The sequence below is a fragment of the Cucumis melo genome, chromosome 5 (assembly GCF_025177605.1).
Source record: "Cucumis melo cultivar AY chromosome 5, USDA_Cmelo_AY_1.0, whole genome shotgun sequence".
NCBI classification, from domain to species: domain Eukaryota; kingdom Viridiplantae; phylum Streptophyta; class Magnoliopsida; order Cucurbitales; family Cucurbitaceae; genus Cucumis; species Cucumis melo.
In genome coordinates, this window is record NC_066861.1 from 3,107,089 (window position 1) to 3,127,663 (window position 20,575).

General features: G+C 33.4%; 3 protein-coding genes across 3 annotated transcripts; all 3 read right to left on the reverse strand.

Moving 5' to 3' along the window:
* Positions 1-5,385: 5,385 nt before the first annotated feature.
* LOC127149386 (uncharacterized) lies at positions 5,386-6,432 on the reverse strand. Its single transcript, XM_051084600.1, has one exon. The coding sequence runs from the start codon at positions 6,430-6,432 to the stop codon at positions 5,386-5,388; it is 1,047 nt and encodes a 348-aa protein (XP_050940557.1).
* A 45-nt stretch (positions 6,433-6,477) lies between these two features.
* Positions 6,478-8,076, reverse strand: LOC127149387 (protein argonaute 3-like). The gene is made up of 2 exons (XM_051084601.1): positions 8,055-8,076; positions 6,478-7,352 (listed from the first exon to the last, which is right to left on the reverse strand). Exons 1-2 carry the CDS (start codon positions 8,074-8,076, stop codon positions 6,478-6,480), a joined length of 897 nt encoding a protein of 298 aa, XP_050940558.1.
* Positions 8,077-12,000: 3,924 nt separating this feature from the next.
* LOC103491304 (uncharacterized) lies at positions 12,001-16,107 on the reverse strand. Its single transcript, XM_008451187.3, has 7 exons — positions 15,769-16,107; positions 15,209-15,308; positions 14,981-15,101; positions 14,744-14,865; positions 13,856-13,977; positions 13,609-13,768; positions 12,001-12,328 (listed from the first exon to the last, which is right to left on the reverse strand). The coding sequence occupies exons 1-7, from the start codon at positions 15,893-15,895 to the stop codon at positions 12,214-12,216; spliced, it is 867 nt and encodes a 288-aa protein (XP_008449409.1). The 5' UTR covers positions 15,896-16,107; the 3' UTR covers positions 12,001-12,213.
* Positions 16,108-20,575: the final 4,468 nt, after the last annotated feature.

Genomic DNA, 20,575 nt, shown 5'->3' on the forward strand with positions numbered 1-20,575 from the left:
AAATAGTAATATCCTATTACGAAAACCAATGGTTCATGTGCGTTCAATATGGAATTTTAAAATGACGTGGTGGGATTAAAAATTGTAAATACCCTTTGGCACTTGCTGTCTGTTTTGTCGTGCAAGCACATCCCGTGGAATCAACGAATTTACTGTGGATTTTTTCCAACCGACTAGTATGTATTCGAAATTCCTTTTTGTGTTACACCAAGTACATTTGTGGCAATTTCCCCCTTATGCGTTCTGAACGTAGAAAAAAAAATAATAAGAAATTTATTAAATGGATGAAATGTCCATAGAAAAAGAATTACAAAATTACAAAACCGATAGTTTGTACGCAACAAATAGAAATAAATTGCATAATTTTAATTGTAATGAAACAAAAGCAATAGAAATGGAACTTTAAAGAAAATAGGTAAGGTACATTTATATGGAAAGAAACATACATTAGAAGAGAAGGAAAGGAAAAAAATTTACATAAGATAGAAGAATTGTATAAGGAAATATGTAAATATGGAATGTACTTAGAAAAGAAGGCAGAAACATACGTGAGAAAACACCAAAACATACGTGAGTACCAAAAAGGAAATCTGAAATGTAGGTGAGAAAACAAGGTAGAAACATACATTAGGGACAAAAGTATAGAAAGGTTAGAAGCATTTACCCACAAATGAGAAATTTCCAAAACAAAGGAAGAAGGTAACTAATGACAAATGCAAGTGGTAAATGAAAAGAAGAAATGAGGTTTGTATAGGGGGAGATAGGGGAGTAAATAATGATATAAATGACCACACTAAAAAAGGCAGAGGAAATCTTGCAAAGTCAGGTTAAATGATAAGTCCAAGCATAGTCAAAGGGTAGATATTAGAAACTACATAAAAAGTACAACAAGAAAAGATAACACAATATGTTGACGGGATAAAACAATCTGCACATAAATTGTTTTTTCCCATAGATATCAGTGACTAAACTAAACTTGGAAAAGAAATATTTTGATGATAGTGAAGCAGGAGAATTTATAATTTTGAGACCAAAGAAAGTATATGTACAAGGGACCGAATCACCCAACAGAAACAATATAGAAAATCACTTTGTCAAGTGCATAAAGAAAAGATTAATCACAACAATATAAACCAAAATCAGTATATGAAAATACAAAATAAATTAGTTAATGGAAATGTACCAAAATAAATATACCAAAGTAGAAGGAAATCAATGAATGGAATACATTTGAAATTAGAAGAAATAAATTGGTGAATCGAAAAGTAACCAAATCAGTGAATGGAAATCAGCCACAAAATGTATGAGATGTATGTGCATACAGGTAAAGATCTACTCATCATCGACTTGTGTTTGAAAATAATAGGATTCAAACAGAAGAATACCTCCCTACCATGCTCGATTTAGACCCATGCCAGCTAACACTAAGAAGCACCTGTTCTACATCCCTGAAAGATAACTCGAAACACCAAGTTTAACATTTGGGCGGCAAAGAAAACATTCAACGAGAAAAACTCACATGCATGTTCACGTAGAAGAGGCAAAAAAGAGAAAACCGAAAGGAGTTTAGAGGCATTGTCAGTGGAGGGCCGCTTCAACAAATTACCATTCGTTTTCGCGGAGTGAGAGAGACGAATGAGAGAGATGTAGATCGGTGTTAGGCATCATTGTAGGAAACCCCTTTTCAATGGAAACAGGGAAATAGATTTTTCAGTGAAAAAATCCATACTGACCGAACTTCCTTTCAACTAATCGATGCAAAATGAAAATGGAAGAGAATAGGGAGAAGAAGAAACCACAGAAATCAAAAGTGGAAGAAGAAGACGATCGAAAATTTCAACACTGATTGAGGAAAGAGTGAAACACGGGTTGAAGGGAAACAAATGGAAGAGATTTTCGACAAAAAGAATCGACGAAAATTTCAACGAATCGACGCAAAAGAAAAAAGAAAGATAATATGGAGAAGAAGAAACCATAGAAATCGAAAGTGGAAGAAGAAAAGAATCGAAAATTTCAACACTGATTGAGGGTAGAGTGAAACATGGGTTGAAGGGAAAGAAATGGGATGAGTTTTTGGCAGAGTGGAGATGAATGGGGTAGGGATAAAACGGGGATTATGGAATCCCTAAAACTAGGGTTTCCATAGTCCTTGGGCTAAACGGGGGTTAGGGTTGGGATAAGCTAACCCCAAACAGCCCCTCAAGTTTGAGATATTTTGTGATTCATTGAGCTGTTTTTTTCTCTTCCTCTTAATTCTTTCTTATTCCTTTTTTGGATTTTGTGATTCATTGTGGGAATATTTATTTTCTATTTCCTAGAGTTTATTTTATATACTGAGTGTTGTACTTATTTTATTTTTTTAGTTTATTTTACTTTGTCATGGATGTTCACCAAAATGCTAGTTCTATTTTATTCTATTTTTATTCTACTCAATATTCTTCTTATTTAATTTGCTTCAAACTTTCAATTTGAAAAATGAATAAATAAATAAAGGGTGGGGAGAGGAAGTGAAAGATTTAAGTTTTGGAGGAAGAAAGAACAAGATTAGTTTATTTGATTCAAGTGTTTTTTATTATTTTTCCGTGTTGGCATAAAAGATTTATGAAATAAGAAATTAACAAGATTTCTTTTTTATTTATTAATTTAATTAATACGAGGAATGTAGAGTCTAATCATCTAAATATATATAACTTATGTCATCTTAAAGAGTATATGAAATACTAACAACAAAAATCAAAATAAGTTATTTTAAAAAATTTTGTTGACCAAAACAAAATCTTTTAAAAATTCAGGGATTAAAATAAGACTGAGATATAAAGCGTAGGATCAAAATTCACCTTAAATTTATTGTTAAAAATTAGAGACTAAATTAGATTAGCGTAAGATATGAGAGAGACTAAATGTTATCTAGAGCATTTTTTTTTCCTTTTAATCAAATAGAGCTTGTAAAAGTTCACGGAACAAACCAAAAAAAAAAAGTAGACTTTCGAAACCATAAATGAACATTTTAAATGCTTATGGATTAAAATAAAAGAATTTTAAATTCCAAATATGCTAGTTGTTTATCTGAGGGGTTTTTTAAAATATATAACAAATCGGTAAAATATTTACACTCTATAAAACAATTTTAAAAATGGAAAAAATCTATAGACTTAAAATGGAGAATACAAAAAATACACAAGTCAACACGCGATTAATTAGTCACACACGTGTGCGAGTAATATTATCCTAAATGATCGTGCACTATTGTCTAAACGAATGATCTACTATCGATCAAGTCATGATATACGATCGTGTAGTTCTTTTTAACGATGATGAAAAATTTTTCAAGTTTAAACGATTGTATTGATTATGGTAATCGATCATCAATGTAAATGATCGTTAAACACTTCAAATCAAACTATCGTATTGATCATTCTAAACGATCGTGTTGATTATGGTAAGTGATCATTTAGATCATGCCAATATGATCGTGTAGTTTGTTTTAAATGATGAGAAAAAGACTTCAAACTTAAATGATTGTGTTAACTATGGTAAACGATCATGTTAACTGTACATAGTAAGCGATCATTATTTAGATTATGTCAAAATGATATTTAAACGTTCTTAATATTCTCAAATATGAGAATGATAAAGTAGCTTCCCAAAATTTTGCATGGTGAAGATGAAATAAGAGATTTAAATAGAATAATAGATTGTTTAAAAATAAAAAATAAAATAAAAAATTCTGAAAATGGAGATGAAAAAAATATGGACAAGAAGATAAATAAATCGCAAAGAAGAAGAATAAAATGAAATGATGAATCGTTCGCAACATTCAAAAGCAAATCTGAAAAGTATGAAATTATTTTACCGACTTAATAAGTTTTTGTTTTTTGTTTCACGAACTGTAAATATTTTTTGGTTTCGTTAGATTTATGTAAATTAACTTTTCATATACATTAATGAGCTGAAAAATACATAAAAGTGAGATTTTATTAATATGCTTGAAAGTTGAATTTTTGAATTTGGTACGTTAACTCCAATTAATTAATTTCATGAAACTCAATCCATAACTGAATTTCCCTTTTGTAAGTTTTTACAACAAAGAATGAATATAATATTCCCACATGTCTTCAGTCCTTTACAAACAAACATATATAATAATAAGGGAATTTAATGAAATTTAAAGTGAAAAACAGTAAAATAATGATTGACTTTCCATCCAAATTTATGAGATGGGGATTTATTTCCTTTGAAAATTATGTAATACGATAATTAAACCAACCTTCTTGGTTTTCCAATAATAAAAAACATTAAACGACAACTTGGAAAATGAAAATAATGGCAAAGAAAGGATGTGTTGAGTTGAGACATAATGTATATAAATAGCTCAACACATTCTAGTTGAAATCTCACCGAAGGAGGAAGCTTCATATGTGATATGGCTTCCTACAAGACCCTACTTGTGTTTGGTCTATTATTTGTGAGTTTAAGTTGTTTGGGCATTGAGGGGAATGAAGAAGCTTCCCTTCATCATCTCCCTCAAACATCATCATCACCCAAACATCATCGGAAGTATTCACAATCCTTTTCTTTTCCCAAAAAGATTTCATCAATATTCACTCCATTCTCACCTCTTATTCGTCTCTCTCCTATCCGTCTTCCTCCTATAACAATACCACCGATAAAACCTTTACCACCAATAACAATTCCCCCCATTCGTCTTCCTCCTATTACAATACCACCTATAGTTCCTGTTCCACCGATTAGACTCCCTCCTTTTCCATTTCCTCTTCGTCCTCCTCCTCCTCCTCCTCTATCACCACGTCCTCCTCCTCCTCCTCCTCCCTCACCACGTCCTCCTCCTCCTCCATCACCACGTCCTCCTCCTCCTCCTCCTCCCTCACCACGTCCTCCTCCTCCTCCTCCTCCCTCACCACGTCCTCCTCCTCCTCCTCCTCCCTCACCACGTCCTCCTCCTCCTCCCTCACCACGTCCTCCTCCTCCTCCTCCTCCCTCACCACGTCCTCCTCCTCCTCCTCCTCCCTCACCACGTCCTCCTCCTCCTCCTCCTCCCTCACCACGTCCTCCTCCTCCTCCTCCTCCCTCACCACGTCCTCCTCCTCCTCCTCCTCCCTCACCACGTCCTCCTCCTCCTCCTCCTCCATCACCACGTCCTCCTCCTCCTCCTCCATCACCACGTCCTCCTCCTCCTCCGATACCACGTCCACCTCCTCCTCCTCCACCCGTTATTCCACCGACAACTTTACCTCCACGTCCTAGCATCGCACCAATACTGACGCCTCGTCCAAATATTTCACCAATAGCATCACCACCTCGTCCAAATATCTCACCAATAGCTTTACCGCCTCGTCCCACTATTTCACCAATAGCTACACCCCCTCACCTCGATATTTCGCCTGTAGCTTTACCACCCCGTCCAAATATTTCACCAATAGCTTCACCCCCTCGTCCTAATATTTCACCTATAGCTTTACCACCTCGTCCTAATATTTCACCCATAGCTTCACCACCTCGCCCAAATATTTCACCCATTGCTTCGCCACCTCGTCCAAATATCTCACCAATATCTTTACCCCCTCGTCCCACTATTTCACCGATAGCTTCACCACCTCGACCCAATATTTCTCCCATAGCTTTACCACCTCGTCCTAATATTTCACCCATAGCTTCACCTCCGCGTCCAATTATCTCACCAGTAGCCTCACCGCCTCGTCCCAATATTTCGCCCATAGCTTCACCACCTCGTCCTAATATTTCACCCATAGAGTCGCCTGATTCGCGTCCAATTATCTCACCAATAGCTTCACCGCCTCGTCCTATTATTTCACCAAGAGCTTCACCCCCTCGTCCTAATATTTCACCTATAGCTTCACCTCCTCGTCCTAATATTTCACCCATTGCTTCACCACCTCGTCCTAATATTTCACCCATAGCTGCACCTCCTCGTCCAATTATCTCACCAATAGCTTCACCGCCTCGTCCTATTATTTCACCAAGAGCTCCACCCCCTCGTCCTAATATTTCACCCATAGCTTTACCTCCTCGTCCAATTATCTCACCAATAGCTTCACCACCTCGTCCTATTATTTCACCAAGAGCTTCACCCCCTCGTCCTAATATTTCACCCATAGCTGCACCTCCTCGTCCAATTATCTCACCAATAGCTTCACCTCCTCGTCCAATTATCTCACCAATAGCTTCACCTCCTCGTCCAATTATCTCACCAATAGCTTCACCGCCTCGTCCTATTATTTCGCCAAGAGCTTCACCCCCTCGTCCTAATATTTCACCCATAGCTTTACCTCCTCGTCCAATTATCTCACCAATAGCTTCACCACCTCGTCCTATTATTTCACCAATAGCTTCACCACCTCGTTCTATTATTTCACCAAGAGCTTCACCCCCTCGTCCTAATATTTCACCCATAGCTGCACCTCCTCGTCCAATTATCTCACCAATAGCTTCACCGCCTCATCCTATTATTTCACCAAGAGCTTCACCCCCTCGTCCTAATATTTCACCCATAGCTTTACCTCCTCGTCCAATTATCTCACCAATAGCTTCACCACCTCGTCCTATTATTTCACCCATAGCTTCACCACCTCGTCCTATTATTTCACCAAGAGCTTCACCCCCTCGTCCTAATATTTCACCCATAGCTGCACCTCCTCGTCCAATTATCTCACCAATAGCTTCATCGCCTCGTCCTATCATTTCACCAAGAGCTTCACCGCCTCGTCCTATTATTTCACCAAGAGCTTCACCCCCTCGTCCTAATATTTCACCTATAGCTTCACCTCCTCGTCCAATTATCTCACCAATAGCTTCACCGCCTCGTCCTATTATTTCACCAAGAGCTTCACCCCCTCGTCCTAATATTTCACCCATAGCTTCACCTCCTCGTCCTAATATTTCACCCATAGCTTCACCTCCTCGTCCTAATATTTCACCCATTGCTTCACCCCCTCGTCCTAATATTTCACCCATAGCTGCACCTCCTCGTCCAATTATCTCACCAATAGCTTCACCGCCTCGTCCTATCATTTCACCAAGAGCTTCACCCCCTCGTCCTAATATTTCACCCATAGCTTCACCATCGCGTCCTAATATCTCACCCAGAGCTTCACCACCTCGTCCAAATATCTCACCAATAGCTTCACCGTCCCGTCCCAATATTTCACCGATAGCTTCAGCACCTCGTCCTTCACCAATAGTTTTACGACCTCGTCCTTCACCAATAGTTTTACCACCCCGTCTTCCTTCACCAATAGTTTTACCACCTCGTCTTCCTTCACCAATAGTTTTACGACCTCGTCCTTCACCAGTAGTTTTACCACCTCGTCTTCCTTCACCAATAGTTTTACCAGCTCGTGTCAAATTGCATGGATAGCTTCAACACTAGCTCCGTCCAAATATCTCACAAATTGGTTTGTTGGAACTCAAATGCACAATAACCTTTATTTTCACGTTGAGTTTTTGTTTTGTTATTTCGAACTTTTCAATTTTAACGTATCAAATAAACTACTACAATGCCCGCCAATGTAACTTCTTAATATATTTATAATGAACTTTCTATGTGATATTTATAATTATAAAATGTCCAGTCGTCAGGTAACCAATTGTAAATCTGGACAAAACTGGTTAGAATATAATGCATGGGTCAACGAATCATTTTCTTGTTTTCAATATTAAAATAGTAATACTTGAGTTGGTCGATATATTTACTCCAATACATAATATAATATTAACATCTCCCAGTAATAGACTGTTGTATTCTATAACATTTTTACTTAGCATGCAGCGAAGTTAAAGCAGGAATGGAAATATTAACTTGATTTTAAAAATATGTCTTAGTTTTCCTTTGTATATTAAATTCAATCCCCTAATGGATAACAAAAACCTTTAGTTTGTAAACGACGAAGTTCGATCGATAATCTTCAGCTTTAGTAAAAGAAGATATATATATGTTGAAAAAAATATCTCAACATTTGATGTGTTTTGACCATCGTCTACTTTATCATTTCTGTTGCTAGAAAAAATTAGTATACCTTCACCAATTACTTTAAACATTCTTTATTTAAAATATATTCCAAAAACATAGTGAATGTTCAACTGTTCAAGTCATAAGCCATCCATTAAAGAATTCCTAAACAGATTTTTGCAATCCAAAATTTACGAGACAAAGATCATTTCGGAACAACACACAGCATCCGGCCGATCATAAGAAATGAGTAGTAGAAGGAGAACGCCAAAACATGTAATTAACAGTTAGTTTTAACTTTAAATATCTAACAAAAATTGTCGCCACTTGCCCGAGATAACATAGAGCAATGACCGCCTAACAAGGAGTTGATTTTAAAATAAAATAAAATAATGAAGTCGCCACCGATCTTTGTAGGGTGTGATTGGACATTGAAATAAAACAAACAATTTTTAATAAAATCAATAAAAAAATTGTTTACGAAAACTAGGGTTGAGTTCGGCAGCTATTTGTATATAAAGAGTATGTTTTAGTATCCCCACAACATCCGTTTAGAAAACGTAGCCAAATTTGATATTTTGAGTTGAAATCATTATTTAAATAAAATTCACTGCATCACTTCAATATTTGAAGTATTGACCCTATAAGATAAGTTGATAGCATTCTATCGATTAGACTATATTGAGAAAAAAATTTCACATAATAAAATGAGAAGTTATTACAATTTCTCAAAATTCATTATAAAATAGTCTTTGAATAAATTTTTTTTTTAAAAAACACTGATTATATTTATTTTTTATCGAAATCAAATCTAAAAGAGATCGATTCCTTAGAGAATCTATAAATATCATATTGAATCTATAAATATCAGAATGAATCTATAAATATCGAACTGAATCTATAAATATCAATTCTGAGTCATTTCTAGATTTTACAGTAGAATTTTGTTTAAAGCAAATAGTATAAATAAGTTACTAAAAAAATATTGATTAGAAAACTTTATAAAATCAAAGACTTTATTTTTTGAACGTTTGAAAATATAAAAAATTATAATTTTAAAGCAAAAAGTTCTAAATGATTAAAAAAAGAAGAATTTTTTTTTGAAGATTTCAAAATTTCTTAAAGAAATTTAAATTAAAAGATGTTTTAAAAATTTGAGAAAATTTAATTAGAAATCAAAGTAGGAATTAAGTTGACTAATACACGAACAAAGCACAATCAAAGATACAACATAGCAAAATTAGGTAAATAGAAAAAAAGATTTTAACAAAAAGTATTAGGGATCATGACTCTCAAAGGATCCACCCCTCACCTCAAAGATTTAGAAATAATTAACTATGGGTCCGTTTGGTAACGTTCTTGTTACCTGTTTTCTGTTTCTGTTTCTATTTTTTAAAAAATATATGTGTTTGATAACGTTCCTTGTTTCTCGTTCTAAAAAAAATAGAAACATTTTTCATTTTACAAGAAATTATTGGGAACAAAAAAAAAAAAAATAGTTTCTTCAGTTTCGTTTCTCAATTACTTCAATTGGTTTCTTTTTCTCAATTTATTTTTATTTGTTTCCTTTTCATTTTTCTCAATTATTTTCATTTGTTTCCTTTCATTTTTCTCAATTATTTTTATTGGTTTCCTTTTCATTTTTCTCAATTATTTTTATTTCTTTTCTTTTCATTTTTCTCGATTATTTTTATTTCTTTTCTTTTTTCTTTCAATTATTTTTATTAGTTTCATTTTCCTGTTTCTCAATTATTATTATTGGTTTCCTTTTCTTTTTTCTCAATTATTTTTATTGGTTCATTTTCCTTTTTTCAATTATTTTTATTGGTTTCTTTTTCATTTTTCTCAATTATTTTTATTTATTTCCTTTTTTTATTATTATTTTTATTGGTTTCCTTTTCCTCTTATCTCCATCATCTTTCCCAAGTAATCATTATCTTTCTCTATCACTCATCGTTTTCCTCTGCACACCGTCTTCCTCTTCACCTCTCATCGTCTTCCTCGACAACCCAAACTCTTCCTCTTCACTGGACTATTCCTCTTCGTCTGATCCATAGTTTTTGCCTGATTGTTCCTCTTCGTTGGATCCATAGTTTTCATCTTCCTCTTTGTGCGAATCTAGGTTTTTGTTGTTGGTTTTTCTCTAAAGTATCATAGGTAGTAGAGTTAAAGGTTAAATTTTGTTTTGTTTATTTCAATTCCGAATATTGAAGACATAATAACTTATTTTAAAATTAATTAATATTAAATTATAGATGTCACGAAATAACGATGAGGTTATTGAAATTGATGGATTAAGAAGTGAGTCGACATCATCCAAGAGAAATAGCCCGAGTGAGAGATGATATTGCCAATCAAATTGGCAACATTTGAAGGATAAATACAATTTATGTTTATGTTATTATTTTTATTTGTGCATTGATACTTCTTCGTATTAAATGAATAAACTTTTGATAATTTTATTTTTTATGTTTGATGGATAGACCTATATTTTTGTTTAATGTTTAATTGGAGTACATTTGAAAAATAAAAAATAAGTCTAGAAGAAAATCAGTAAATAAGAACAACTATCAAACACATTTTTTTGTTTCTGTTTCTTTTTTCAAGAAACAAGAAATATAAACAGTAATGCGTTTCATAACTGTTTCTTGTTCTAAAAAAAAAAAGACACAGGCCTTTCTAAATTCCGTCGTCGAAATTTTTAAGTGCAAAATGTCAAAGAAATTGATTAAAAAAACTAAAATTAACCACAATAGATTGGAAAAAGAAAAACAAAAAAGAAAGAAAAAATTTGAGATGCAAAGTAAAATGCTAAAGAAAGCATGTATGTATACACATATCTAAACGTAGATAAAACATAAATAAAATAAGAACTTGTATGATGGAATAATAAGAAATAAAAAAACTAATTGTTTACTAAATTAATGAAATAGGATTTCAACTAAATAATCAAAAGAAAAAAACGAAAAATAATAAATTAAAAAAAAACACAAAGACTAAAGTTTACCGTGTACAATCAAATAGGGTGTAAAAATAATCCGAATAACCAACAACTTAGACTACCCAATCCATATTCTATGAGTTGGATTGAGTTAGTTTAAAATATGGGTATTGTTGTATTGAAAATTTTGGTGGATTAAGTTGAGTATCGAGTTGAGGATTGAAAAATTCGATTCAACCAAACCCAACCCGAATTAATGATATAAATAGGGTTTTTTCAAAAATAGAAAAATTTGACAAGTTATTTTGCACTCCATACAATAAACTACTAAGAGATAAAAAATTTACACAAAAATGTAGATATTTTTATCAAATGTTGTATTTATGACAATTTCCCTATATTTATTTATATTTATACTATAGTTATTTTATTATTTATTCAATATTTACGGATAATGTTTAGATGAAGTTTGAATCTTTAAATTTATGGATATTTAAATTTTTTGATGCATTTATTAGGAAATAAGAAAACAATCCAATCCACCCAACAATCCATATTTTGGAGTTTTTTTTAATTACATTTCATTTTTTACCTTTTACACTAATACGACAAAATGATATTTGTTTTGTGTGATCTTGATTTTTGCAAATATTTTTTTATGGTTATTTTTAAGGTTAAATCTAATAAGCTACCTACAAATGGAATAATATACTTTAACCATCGTAGAAAGTATGAATTTGAACATGCACAAAAATAAAAGGTACATTTACATGTTCACAAAAAATAGGGTTCTCAATAAGGATCTCGTCAGGGGTGGTCTTCATCGAATTGGTTCCCTAAAGTGAATGTTAAGGTTGGTTGCCAAAGGTGATAGTCCCCGGAGTTGATAACCCAAAGTGGTCTTTGCTTGAGTTGTTATAGGTAGTTCTGCCAAAGCCCAAAGTTGATCATGTGAAGGTGGCCGTCAGAGTATGTTGCCGGAGTTTCTTGTGCAAAGGTAGTCACGGGAGTTGGTCACTAGAGTTATGTGATGGGGTTGAGGTATTTGAACAAAAGTTCAAAGTACTTGATATAATTTAACCAAATAGATATCGATGAGTTAATGTATTCAAACAATACTATACTCACTCTACACTCCATTGGTCACTGGAGGAAGCAAATTAGAATTTGAAGATAATTAAAGAGAGGTTACATTTGGGAGCTTGAGTTCTGTGTGGTCTTTCTCAATGCAGCTATACAGTATAAGAGCGATATTTACCAAGTTCAAATATATTCCAAATCTAAACTATTGTGGTTCTAGGATAGGGACAGATGAGAAGGAACAAACTGATGCCTCTACCTTGTTTTTATCATCTCTAAACTTCATCAATGTCACCTTCCAAATCTTGTATAAACTCTGCCTGCAAGTGATCACAAACGATGGGATTCAAACAGGGGTTATGATGCAAAGATTTTAGTGAAATTGGTAAGAAAGTACGTCATGATATATGTGTGAATGTCGAAATGAGAAGTTTGGAATATGTCAACTTATAGATGATTTGTACAGTATGGCCTTCAAGAAACAGAATAAATGGGAGCAAGAAGATGAAACTAGACTCGTACATCCATATTTCTTTGAAAATTTTGAACTCCAAAAGTGATCTAGACTCGTACCAAAATTTTGGACATCTCTGAATTAACGTCTTTCAAAGCTCAAAGTCAAATGCAAGGATTGAAATATGAAAGTATGCTAACAATTTTCTTTTTGAAAAGTAGAAACAAGAGCATACAGTCTATAAATTTTTTTTCTATACGAAAAAGTATACAACGCTCCTGCTCTCCACTTTCTAAACCTATGGGAAATTAACATGTTGAGTTAGGCAAGAGACAGAGCCTCCATTTTGCCTAGAGAAGATAAACTGTAGCTATATGAAAGTAAAATGAATCTGTACCAAGTGAGAGAAAAAAGTATGTATAGAAAGCCATCAAAGATTTTCCTTGGTACTTGAAAACACGGTTGTTTTTCGAGTCTATGTTGCCATTGAGAAGCTCTAACATAGTAGAACCATTTGATGCTCTGTTCTCTTTTGAATGAATGAACGGATAAGGTGACAATGAGCACACTGTGAATCTCTTGAATGGCGGTACCATCCAAGGGTGATTAAGATCATAATACAAAAAAATCTCAAACGCAACAAGGAACCCTTATCATAAGAATGGAGCATTTATGTTTCCATTAGTCCAAACATAGGGGCAGAAAGGGGAATTCTTGATTGATTGTGGACTGAGAATCATACAATCAGTAACGGGAGAGAGGTGGGACCAGCAAAGAGGTTTATGTAGGAGTTTAGAGGCTCTTTTGTGATATGGACTTTTTGGCAGAAGGAAATATACTAGTAGTCCAGAAATTCTCAAATGCACCATGCAGACATACCATTACTTTTTCCGTTCTTTATCTTTTCCTGAATTCCAGTGTTCTTGAGACATTGTGACATGGTTCATTTTTGTTCTTAATTGGAATTATCAATATATCTAATCAAGGAGATTTTTCCCATGTTCTTCTATTTTCTTATTAGGTCTCATTTTAGTGTTGCAGATCTACTTGAAGCATTTCTGCAAGCATGCGCTTTCAAATAAATCATAGTTGCAACACAAGGACAAATTAGAAAGATTAAAAGAATAGAGAACAAGAAATAATTGCCTGTCTGGTTCAATTGTTCGCTTGGCAAGCATCAATGTTAAGAAGACAGGGACCATAGAAGCACATAAGTGCTTAAGTGTGTGGCCACTAACAATATGATATGTCCATTTATATATCAGTTTATCGCTAGCTTCTTCTACCTTTGCCAATAGATAAAATCCTGCAAGAAAAAAGATGTATCCAAGATCACATATTCCCAAAAACAAGACAGAAAATAGCAATTGAAAACCTTAAATAAGTAACGGACCTGCAGCCCAAAGCCAGTATGTAGAATGTGTATACATAGGAGGTAACAAAATAGTCATTAATGGAATAGCAATACAAGGAACAAACTGGACAAGTGCATAGGGGCGTAGATCATCAAACAAGCTGCAAAAAAATAGGTCAATCACATACAACATAAAACCCGAATTTCTCCAAGTTCATTCCATAATCGAACTGTTTCTAGCATGTAAACGATGAGATAACCAATTACACTTTAAAGTACTGAAGCATTATTTGAAATATTTTCCCTACTTTGTTTTGACAATCCAAAAGTCAAAGACAATTCAAAATTTCCAAAAGCCGCACTATTTATTTGTATTGTAAGGCATATCAAGCAAGCTTAGTATTACATTACTTCCTAGCAAGAATCGAGATCTAAAATATACATCGAGAATTAAAGAAGAAACTACAAGATAATCCAAGTTTATGGTACTTGGAACCCCTCTTGAGAATACTACCCAACACCTAACCACTCATTTACTGCCATCTTCCTTCTCGATTGAACCTTCTATATATAACCATATTCAGTAACCGACTACCGGTAACTACCTAATTATCTAATTATCCTTAACCATATGCTAATCTTGGTACCTAACGCTAGGATAGCAGTTTGAATGAGATTTGCATAGTAATATAAATAACTAATAAGGCATTATTTGGGCTTTGTCTCCACTGTGTTTATACAAAGTCAAACATATCGCACCTATTCAACCATATATGTTATATTACTCCAACGACTATCAGGAAACCCAAATTCCCATCGATCCAATTTATAAGATAAAGTATCTGAGATATTGAGTTCCATTAAAGTAGTGATGCTAGTAAAATGCAAACTGTTAAGAAATAAGATAAACAATTTGGAAAAACTTACCACCAGTATAAAATGCTAACTATACCGACCAACAATAAAGGTATGATGGACAGTGTTCCCTTGTACTCGTCAATCCTTTCAATAATAAATATTGAAATTATCGAAGTGAATGCAATGGTCATCTACAATTTCCAAAAGAGTATACTAGTTAAAATCAACGTACTGTATGCATTACTGTTAGATGGTTGAAAGTGATCTATATAGAAGCTGTACTCCACAATGGGGGAAGTGACTCACGGGTAACCGATCCCAGACAAGGCGAGCATCATTTGGCTTAAGATGATAATAAGAGGAGCCAAAGGCTACAAGAGCCACGCCAATATAAAAGCAAGTCCAACCATAAAGCTCACCTCGCAAACTTTGGAAAAGATAATAAATTGAGAATTAATCATAATCACACAATAAATGAGTAAGATCTAAAAATTGGGAAAGGAAACAAGTAAATGATATCAAAGTAAAATGCACCTCAGCCTAAAATAATTCTCATGATAGCAAAGTACAAGTCCTATGAGGCCGATAATCAAGAATGGAAAATTTGAAACCACGTTCAGTGTGTTAGGTATACCTGAGAAAGAAAAAAGGACGAAAAGTTCAATCATCAGCGACCGAGTAACATCCAAAAAACAAGAAAATACATACACACACACACAACCAAATACAACGTTGTAAAAAAGTTGGAGAATACAAGCCTCTAACACCAATTCCCCCAATAATAGCAGCAGAGCTTCGAGAAATTTGATGGGCTCAAAGCTTTCGAATAAAAAATACGGAAAAAAAAAGCCCTAACAACAAGTACAAAGACGCCTAACACCAAGTACAAAGACGGGAAAGAAACCCCAGAATTCTAAATGGGATCACTTCAAAAACTCCTGTTTCTCGACACAAGTGATATTGAAATGAAACTAGGATGAATTTAATTTACAAGCAAGTGAAGGAAAAATTGAAAAAGCAGAAGCATTGCATAAGGAGAGGAATGAAGAGATTAAAACAAAAATGGAGATGAGAAAAAGGAGAGGAAAATTGACCGAAAAATTGGCGGTGATCAGCGAAATCGTGGTAGTCCTGGGACTGAGGGATGGAAGGGGTGACGATCATCAAAACAAGGAAGCATACAATTGAAACAAGCCAAGCGTAAATGGTGGATTTATTCATTTTGGTCGGAAGGATTTTTGTGAAGTTGTCGGTTTGTTCTCGTCAACCACTCACTGTCTGTCTCTTCGTTTCAGCTCCTCAATTGTATGTTTGGACTTTGGAGAAAGAAAGATCAAAGGTTCCGTCTCGTCTACTACACGTGAATTGTGTTTTGGATCATTGGGCCGAAAACGTACCCACCGCCTATCTGTACTTAGACGAATACTCATATTAATTCAAATTTAATTAGGAAAAAAATTCATAAATATAACCGAGCGGTAAAAATATTTACGGCTAGTATAACAAAGTCTATAAAGTTAGTAATTTTTTAAATATTCTAAAATTCTTCTTCCGTCTTTCTTCTCATCTTTGTCTATTTCATCGTCTTTTCTTCTTTTCCTTTTTTCCATCTTCGTTTGTTTATCGTCTTTTTTTTTTTCAGAGTGCTATTTGAAAAAAAAAAGTGTTATTTGGTTCATTATGTATCAAATATAAAATATCTATTTTTTTCCAAGCTTTTTTTATTTGGTTTTTCAAAATCGTGTACTAAATATAAAAGATTGAAAAAAAACAACGATTTGGGTAGCAAAATCTAAACGATTGTGTAAAAGAAAAGCCAAATCTAAACAATCGTGTACAAATGTAGTCAAATCTAAATGATCGTGTATAAAAAGAATTTTTAAAAAAATCGTTTAGCCAATCTAAACGATTGTGTACCAAATCTTGAAAAAAAATCGTCAATCGTTTAGATTTGACTATCCAAATCTAAACGATCGTATACCAAATAATAGTCAAATCTAAACGATCATATATCAAATATCTAAATGAACGTGTATCAAACAATAGCTAAATCTAAACGATCATGTACCAAATATATTACGCGCGTTTTTGACGACGTGGTTGACGGGACATTTTTTGTATTTTTCATGGTAGGTCTGTGAGCTTTTTCTGATTTTGGAATTATTCTAGTGTAAATATTTTGCTGTTTTGTTATATTTTTGAAAAGACCCTTAATTAATTACTAAGTACTCGATTACAAACACCCACAAGGAAGAAGATAATATAGGAAATAAGAAAATAAATTATGAAAAATAAAACATTTGACAAAATATTTACGTTTCATACAAAAACCAACTGTAATAAAAATTTCATTAAAAAACTTATCTATAATTATTCTATAGAGTTTAAATAGTTGGTCAAATTTTGTCTGTTTTAAAAAAATCTCAATACAAACTTATCTATAATTAATTTAAAAACATTTACTTTTAAAATCGTAACAATCTGAGTTTTACTAGTATTTAAAATACATTTTGTTTAAAGAAAATAAATTTTGATTTAAACCTTTTAATTTGTGATGTTTGAGGTGACGAGTGACTTATAATAGTCTGGAGATCATAATAGTCTAGTTTGGGGTGTAGACTATTATCTAGCTATTGTCGGTGTTGTTTCCTTTTGTGGTGTATCCTACTGGAATTTTTGCTTTAGTTTGACCTTTTACTTTTCCTTGATAAATATTTAGAGCTTAGTGAGAAAAATATTATCATAATACTAGGTTTAGGAAAATCCTAATTGCAGTACTATGATAATACTAGGACCAAATATGGGGTGGGCTAAAACTCCTCTCTAATATTAGGGGCAAACAACCCCTTAAAAACTAACTAAGATACTTTTTAACCTCACGAAAAAGTAAGATAACTAAAATGTGATATAAATATTTAAAATAAATATAATCATTGACACAAAAACCATATTTGAACTTTAAATTTGAAGAAACCTTCCATTAACATTCTCAATCAACATTGGTTGTTAGAAGAGAAAAACTACAATGCAAACCTTTGATCGATTGGCATAAAACTAAAATAAATTATGGTGTAAAACCTTAGGGGCTGTTTGGTGTACAATAATTACTGTGGGGTTAGGTTATCCCAATCCTAACCCCCGTTTAGAATAAGGGTTATAGACACCCTAGTTTTAGGGTTTCCATAATACCCGTTTTAGCCCCAACCCTTCATTTGTACTCGAATATCTCTCCCATTTGTTCCCTTCAACCCGTGTTCATCACTTCCCTCAATCTGTGTTTTCCTTTTTCGATCCGTCTTCTTCTTTCACTTCGGATTTATGTGGTTCCTTCTTCTCCTTATTCTCTTCCACTTTCATTTTGCATCCATTTGTGTGTAAGGTTCGACCATTGACGATTTTTGCGCCAAAAAATACATTCCCCCGTTTCCATGGAAAAGGGGTTTCCTACAGTGATGCCCAACACCGATCTACATCTCTCTCATCCGTCTCTCTAACTCCGCAAAAACTGAATGTTGGTTTGTTGAAGGTGGCACTCCACTGGCGTTGCCTCCAAACTCCTTTCAATTTTCTCTTGTTTGGGTGTTTTTCGTGAACATGCATGTTCGTTTTTCCCTTGGAATGGTTTGCTTTCAGCTCAATAAAACCCCCTTGCCGCTTGGTGTTAAAGTTGCGTTTCGAGTTGCCCTTCACTGATGTAGACTTCACAACCTTGCCTGACAATGAGTCAAAATCGAGCATGGTAGGGAGGTATTCTTCTGTTTGAATCTTATTTTTTTTTCAAACAAAAGCCGATGATGAGTAAATTTCTCTATTTTCTATTACATCTTAATCGTTTTGTTATCTATATGTAACTTTTTTTTTGTTGTTTTTCATTCACTGATTTTGGTAGTTTTTCATTCACTGATTTCTTTTGTAGTTTGGTCTACTGATTTCGGTAGTTTGGGTATCCCTTTTTGTAATTGATCTTTTCTTTATACACTTCATTTAATAAATTGTTTGTAATGTTTCAATTGGGTGATTCGGTCCCTTTTAGAACTCCTTTGTTTGCTCTTAAAATTGATTGACTATGAATTGTCCTGGCTGCTTGTATTGTATGCTTCACTGTCATACAAAAATTTGTTTCCAACTTTTCTTTACTCACTAATCTCATTGGGAAAAAAATCTGGGCTGATGTGTAGATTGTTTTGTCCTTTCAAGTTATTTGGTTATCTTTTCTTGCTGGACTTTTTGTGTAGCTCCCAATAGCTACCCTTTGACAATGCTTGGACCTATCTCTTCCTTTATCCTCTAATTGTAGAGAGGTAGAGATTTTCTCTACTTTTTTGATGTGGTCATTAAAGGCATTATTTACTCCCTCATTTCCCTTATATAAAACTCATTTCATCTTTTCATTTAGCACTTGCATTTGCGATTGGCTGCCTTCTTTCTTTTTTTTGGTGTTTTCTCATTCGTAGGTAACTTAATTTATGTTTCCATACTTTTGTCTTAGTTGTTTGTTTCGGCCTTCTTTTCTAGGTACATTCCATCTTTCCTTTTTGGTAGTCACATATGTTGTACTCACTTTGTTCACATTACACCACTTTTCCAAAAATACTTGTTCATCTTTCCTTATACGATTCTTCTGTTTTTTCTTACTTTATTCCCTGTTTGTAATGTAGTTGCATTTTTCATCTTGTTGTGCATTTTTATTCATGTTTCGACAACTATTAAATTTCGTTCATTCCTTTGAACGGATTTCAAAACTCTGAGGCTACGTATTTATTTTCATCTAAAAAGTAAATACACAGTATTGTCTTTATTAATGCATTACGTTATCATTATTGCTTTCGGGTGATATTCGTGCATGTACAAGGTATGTATACGTACTATTTATTCCATACATTTTACTATTTACAAGTCGTTGTGCATATGTCCCGTGTCCTTACTATTTTTCTTCTCTTATGCAGGACGTCGCCGTTCACAATAACTTTGTACGAGGTACTTCGGACTAGCCGTTAATAGTATTTTATTTTTTCTGTTTTTTGTTTTCTTTCCTTTATCTGTAAACAGTTTGTAATGTAATGTAACTTGTTTTGAAAACAGTTTTCGTTCTTCTTATATTTTCCCTTCTCCTTCGTTTGTATTTATTAAGTTGAATACATTTGCTTAAACGTGTTTTTTTTTTCGTTTCTATTATGCACTTTATATTTTGGTTTAAGTTACATTTTTTCCCATGGACTTTGAGTATGTACTTTTGAAAATGTAACATCCCAATAGTATACATTTCACATTTTAATTAGGACACTGTAGTGGAAGAATAGTGAACGTAATTGTAGACCAATAATCGGGTAATATATGTTTAAAACAATCAAAAGCAGAATAAAAAAGAGATGCACGTACTATTTAATAAAACATAATAACTACGAACAAATTTTTCACACTAAGAAAAAAGATGAACACATGTTTAGGAATTTGACACAAGTACAAATGAAAACATATTAACACATGTTTAGTCTTTTCACAATTAGTTCACGCTAGTTCACGCTAGGAAACAAATGTGTAAACTCAATGTTCACGTTTTAAAATTGAACCTCCTAATATGTTTTTTAAAACCGAAATAATTAGTTAAACAATAGTAACATTTTTTGAATTTTCACCGCTAATTTATTTCAAAACACTTTTTAGGGTAACTTTTCTTCACATGTTAAAAAAAAATTACTCACTAAAAGTAAACTGTTTTCATTTGTTTTTATAAGCTTTTATTTCGATAATGACACACTAAAAGTAAACATTTTTCACGAGTTCAAAAAAAATGTGTTTCTTCACATTCTGTTTCATCACATATGTTATCAATTATTGTATTACACTTTTCAAAATATCTCTCGGTTTTTCATTCTTTATTTAAAACATGACAAGTAACAC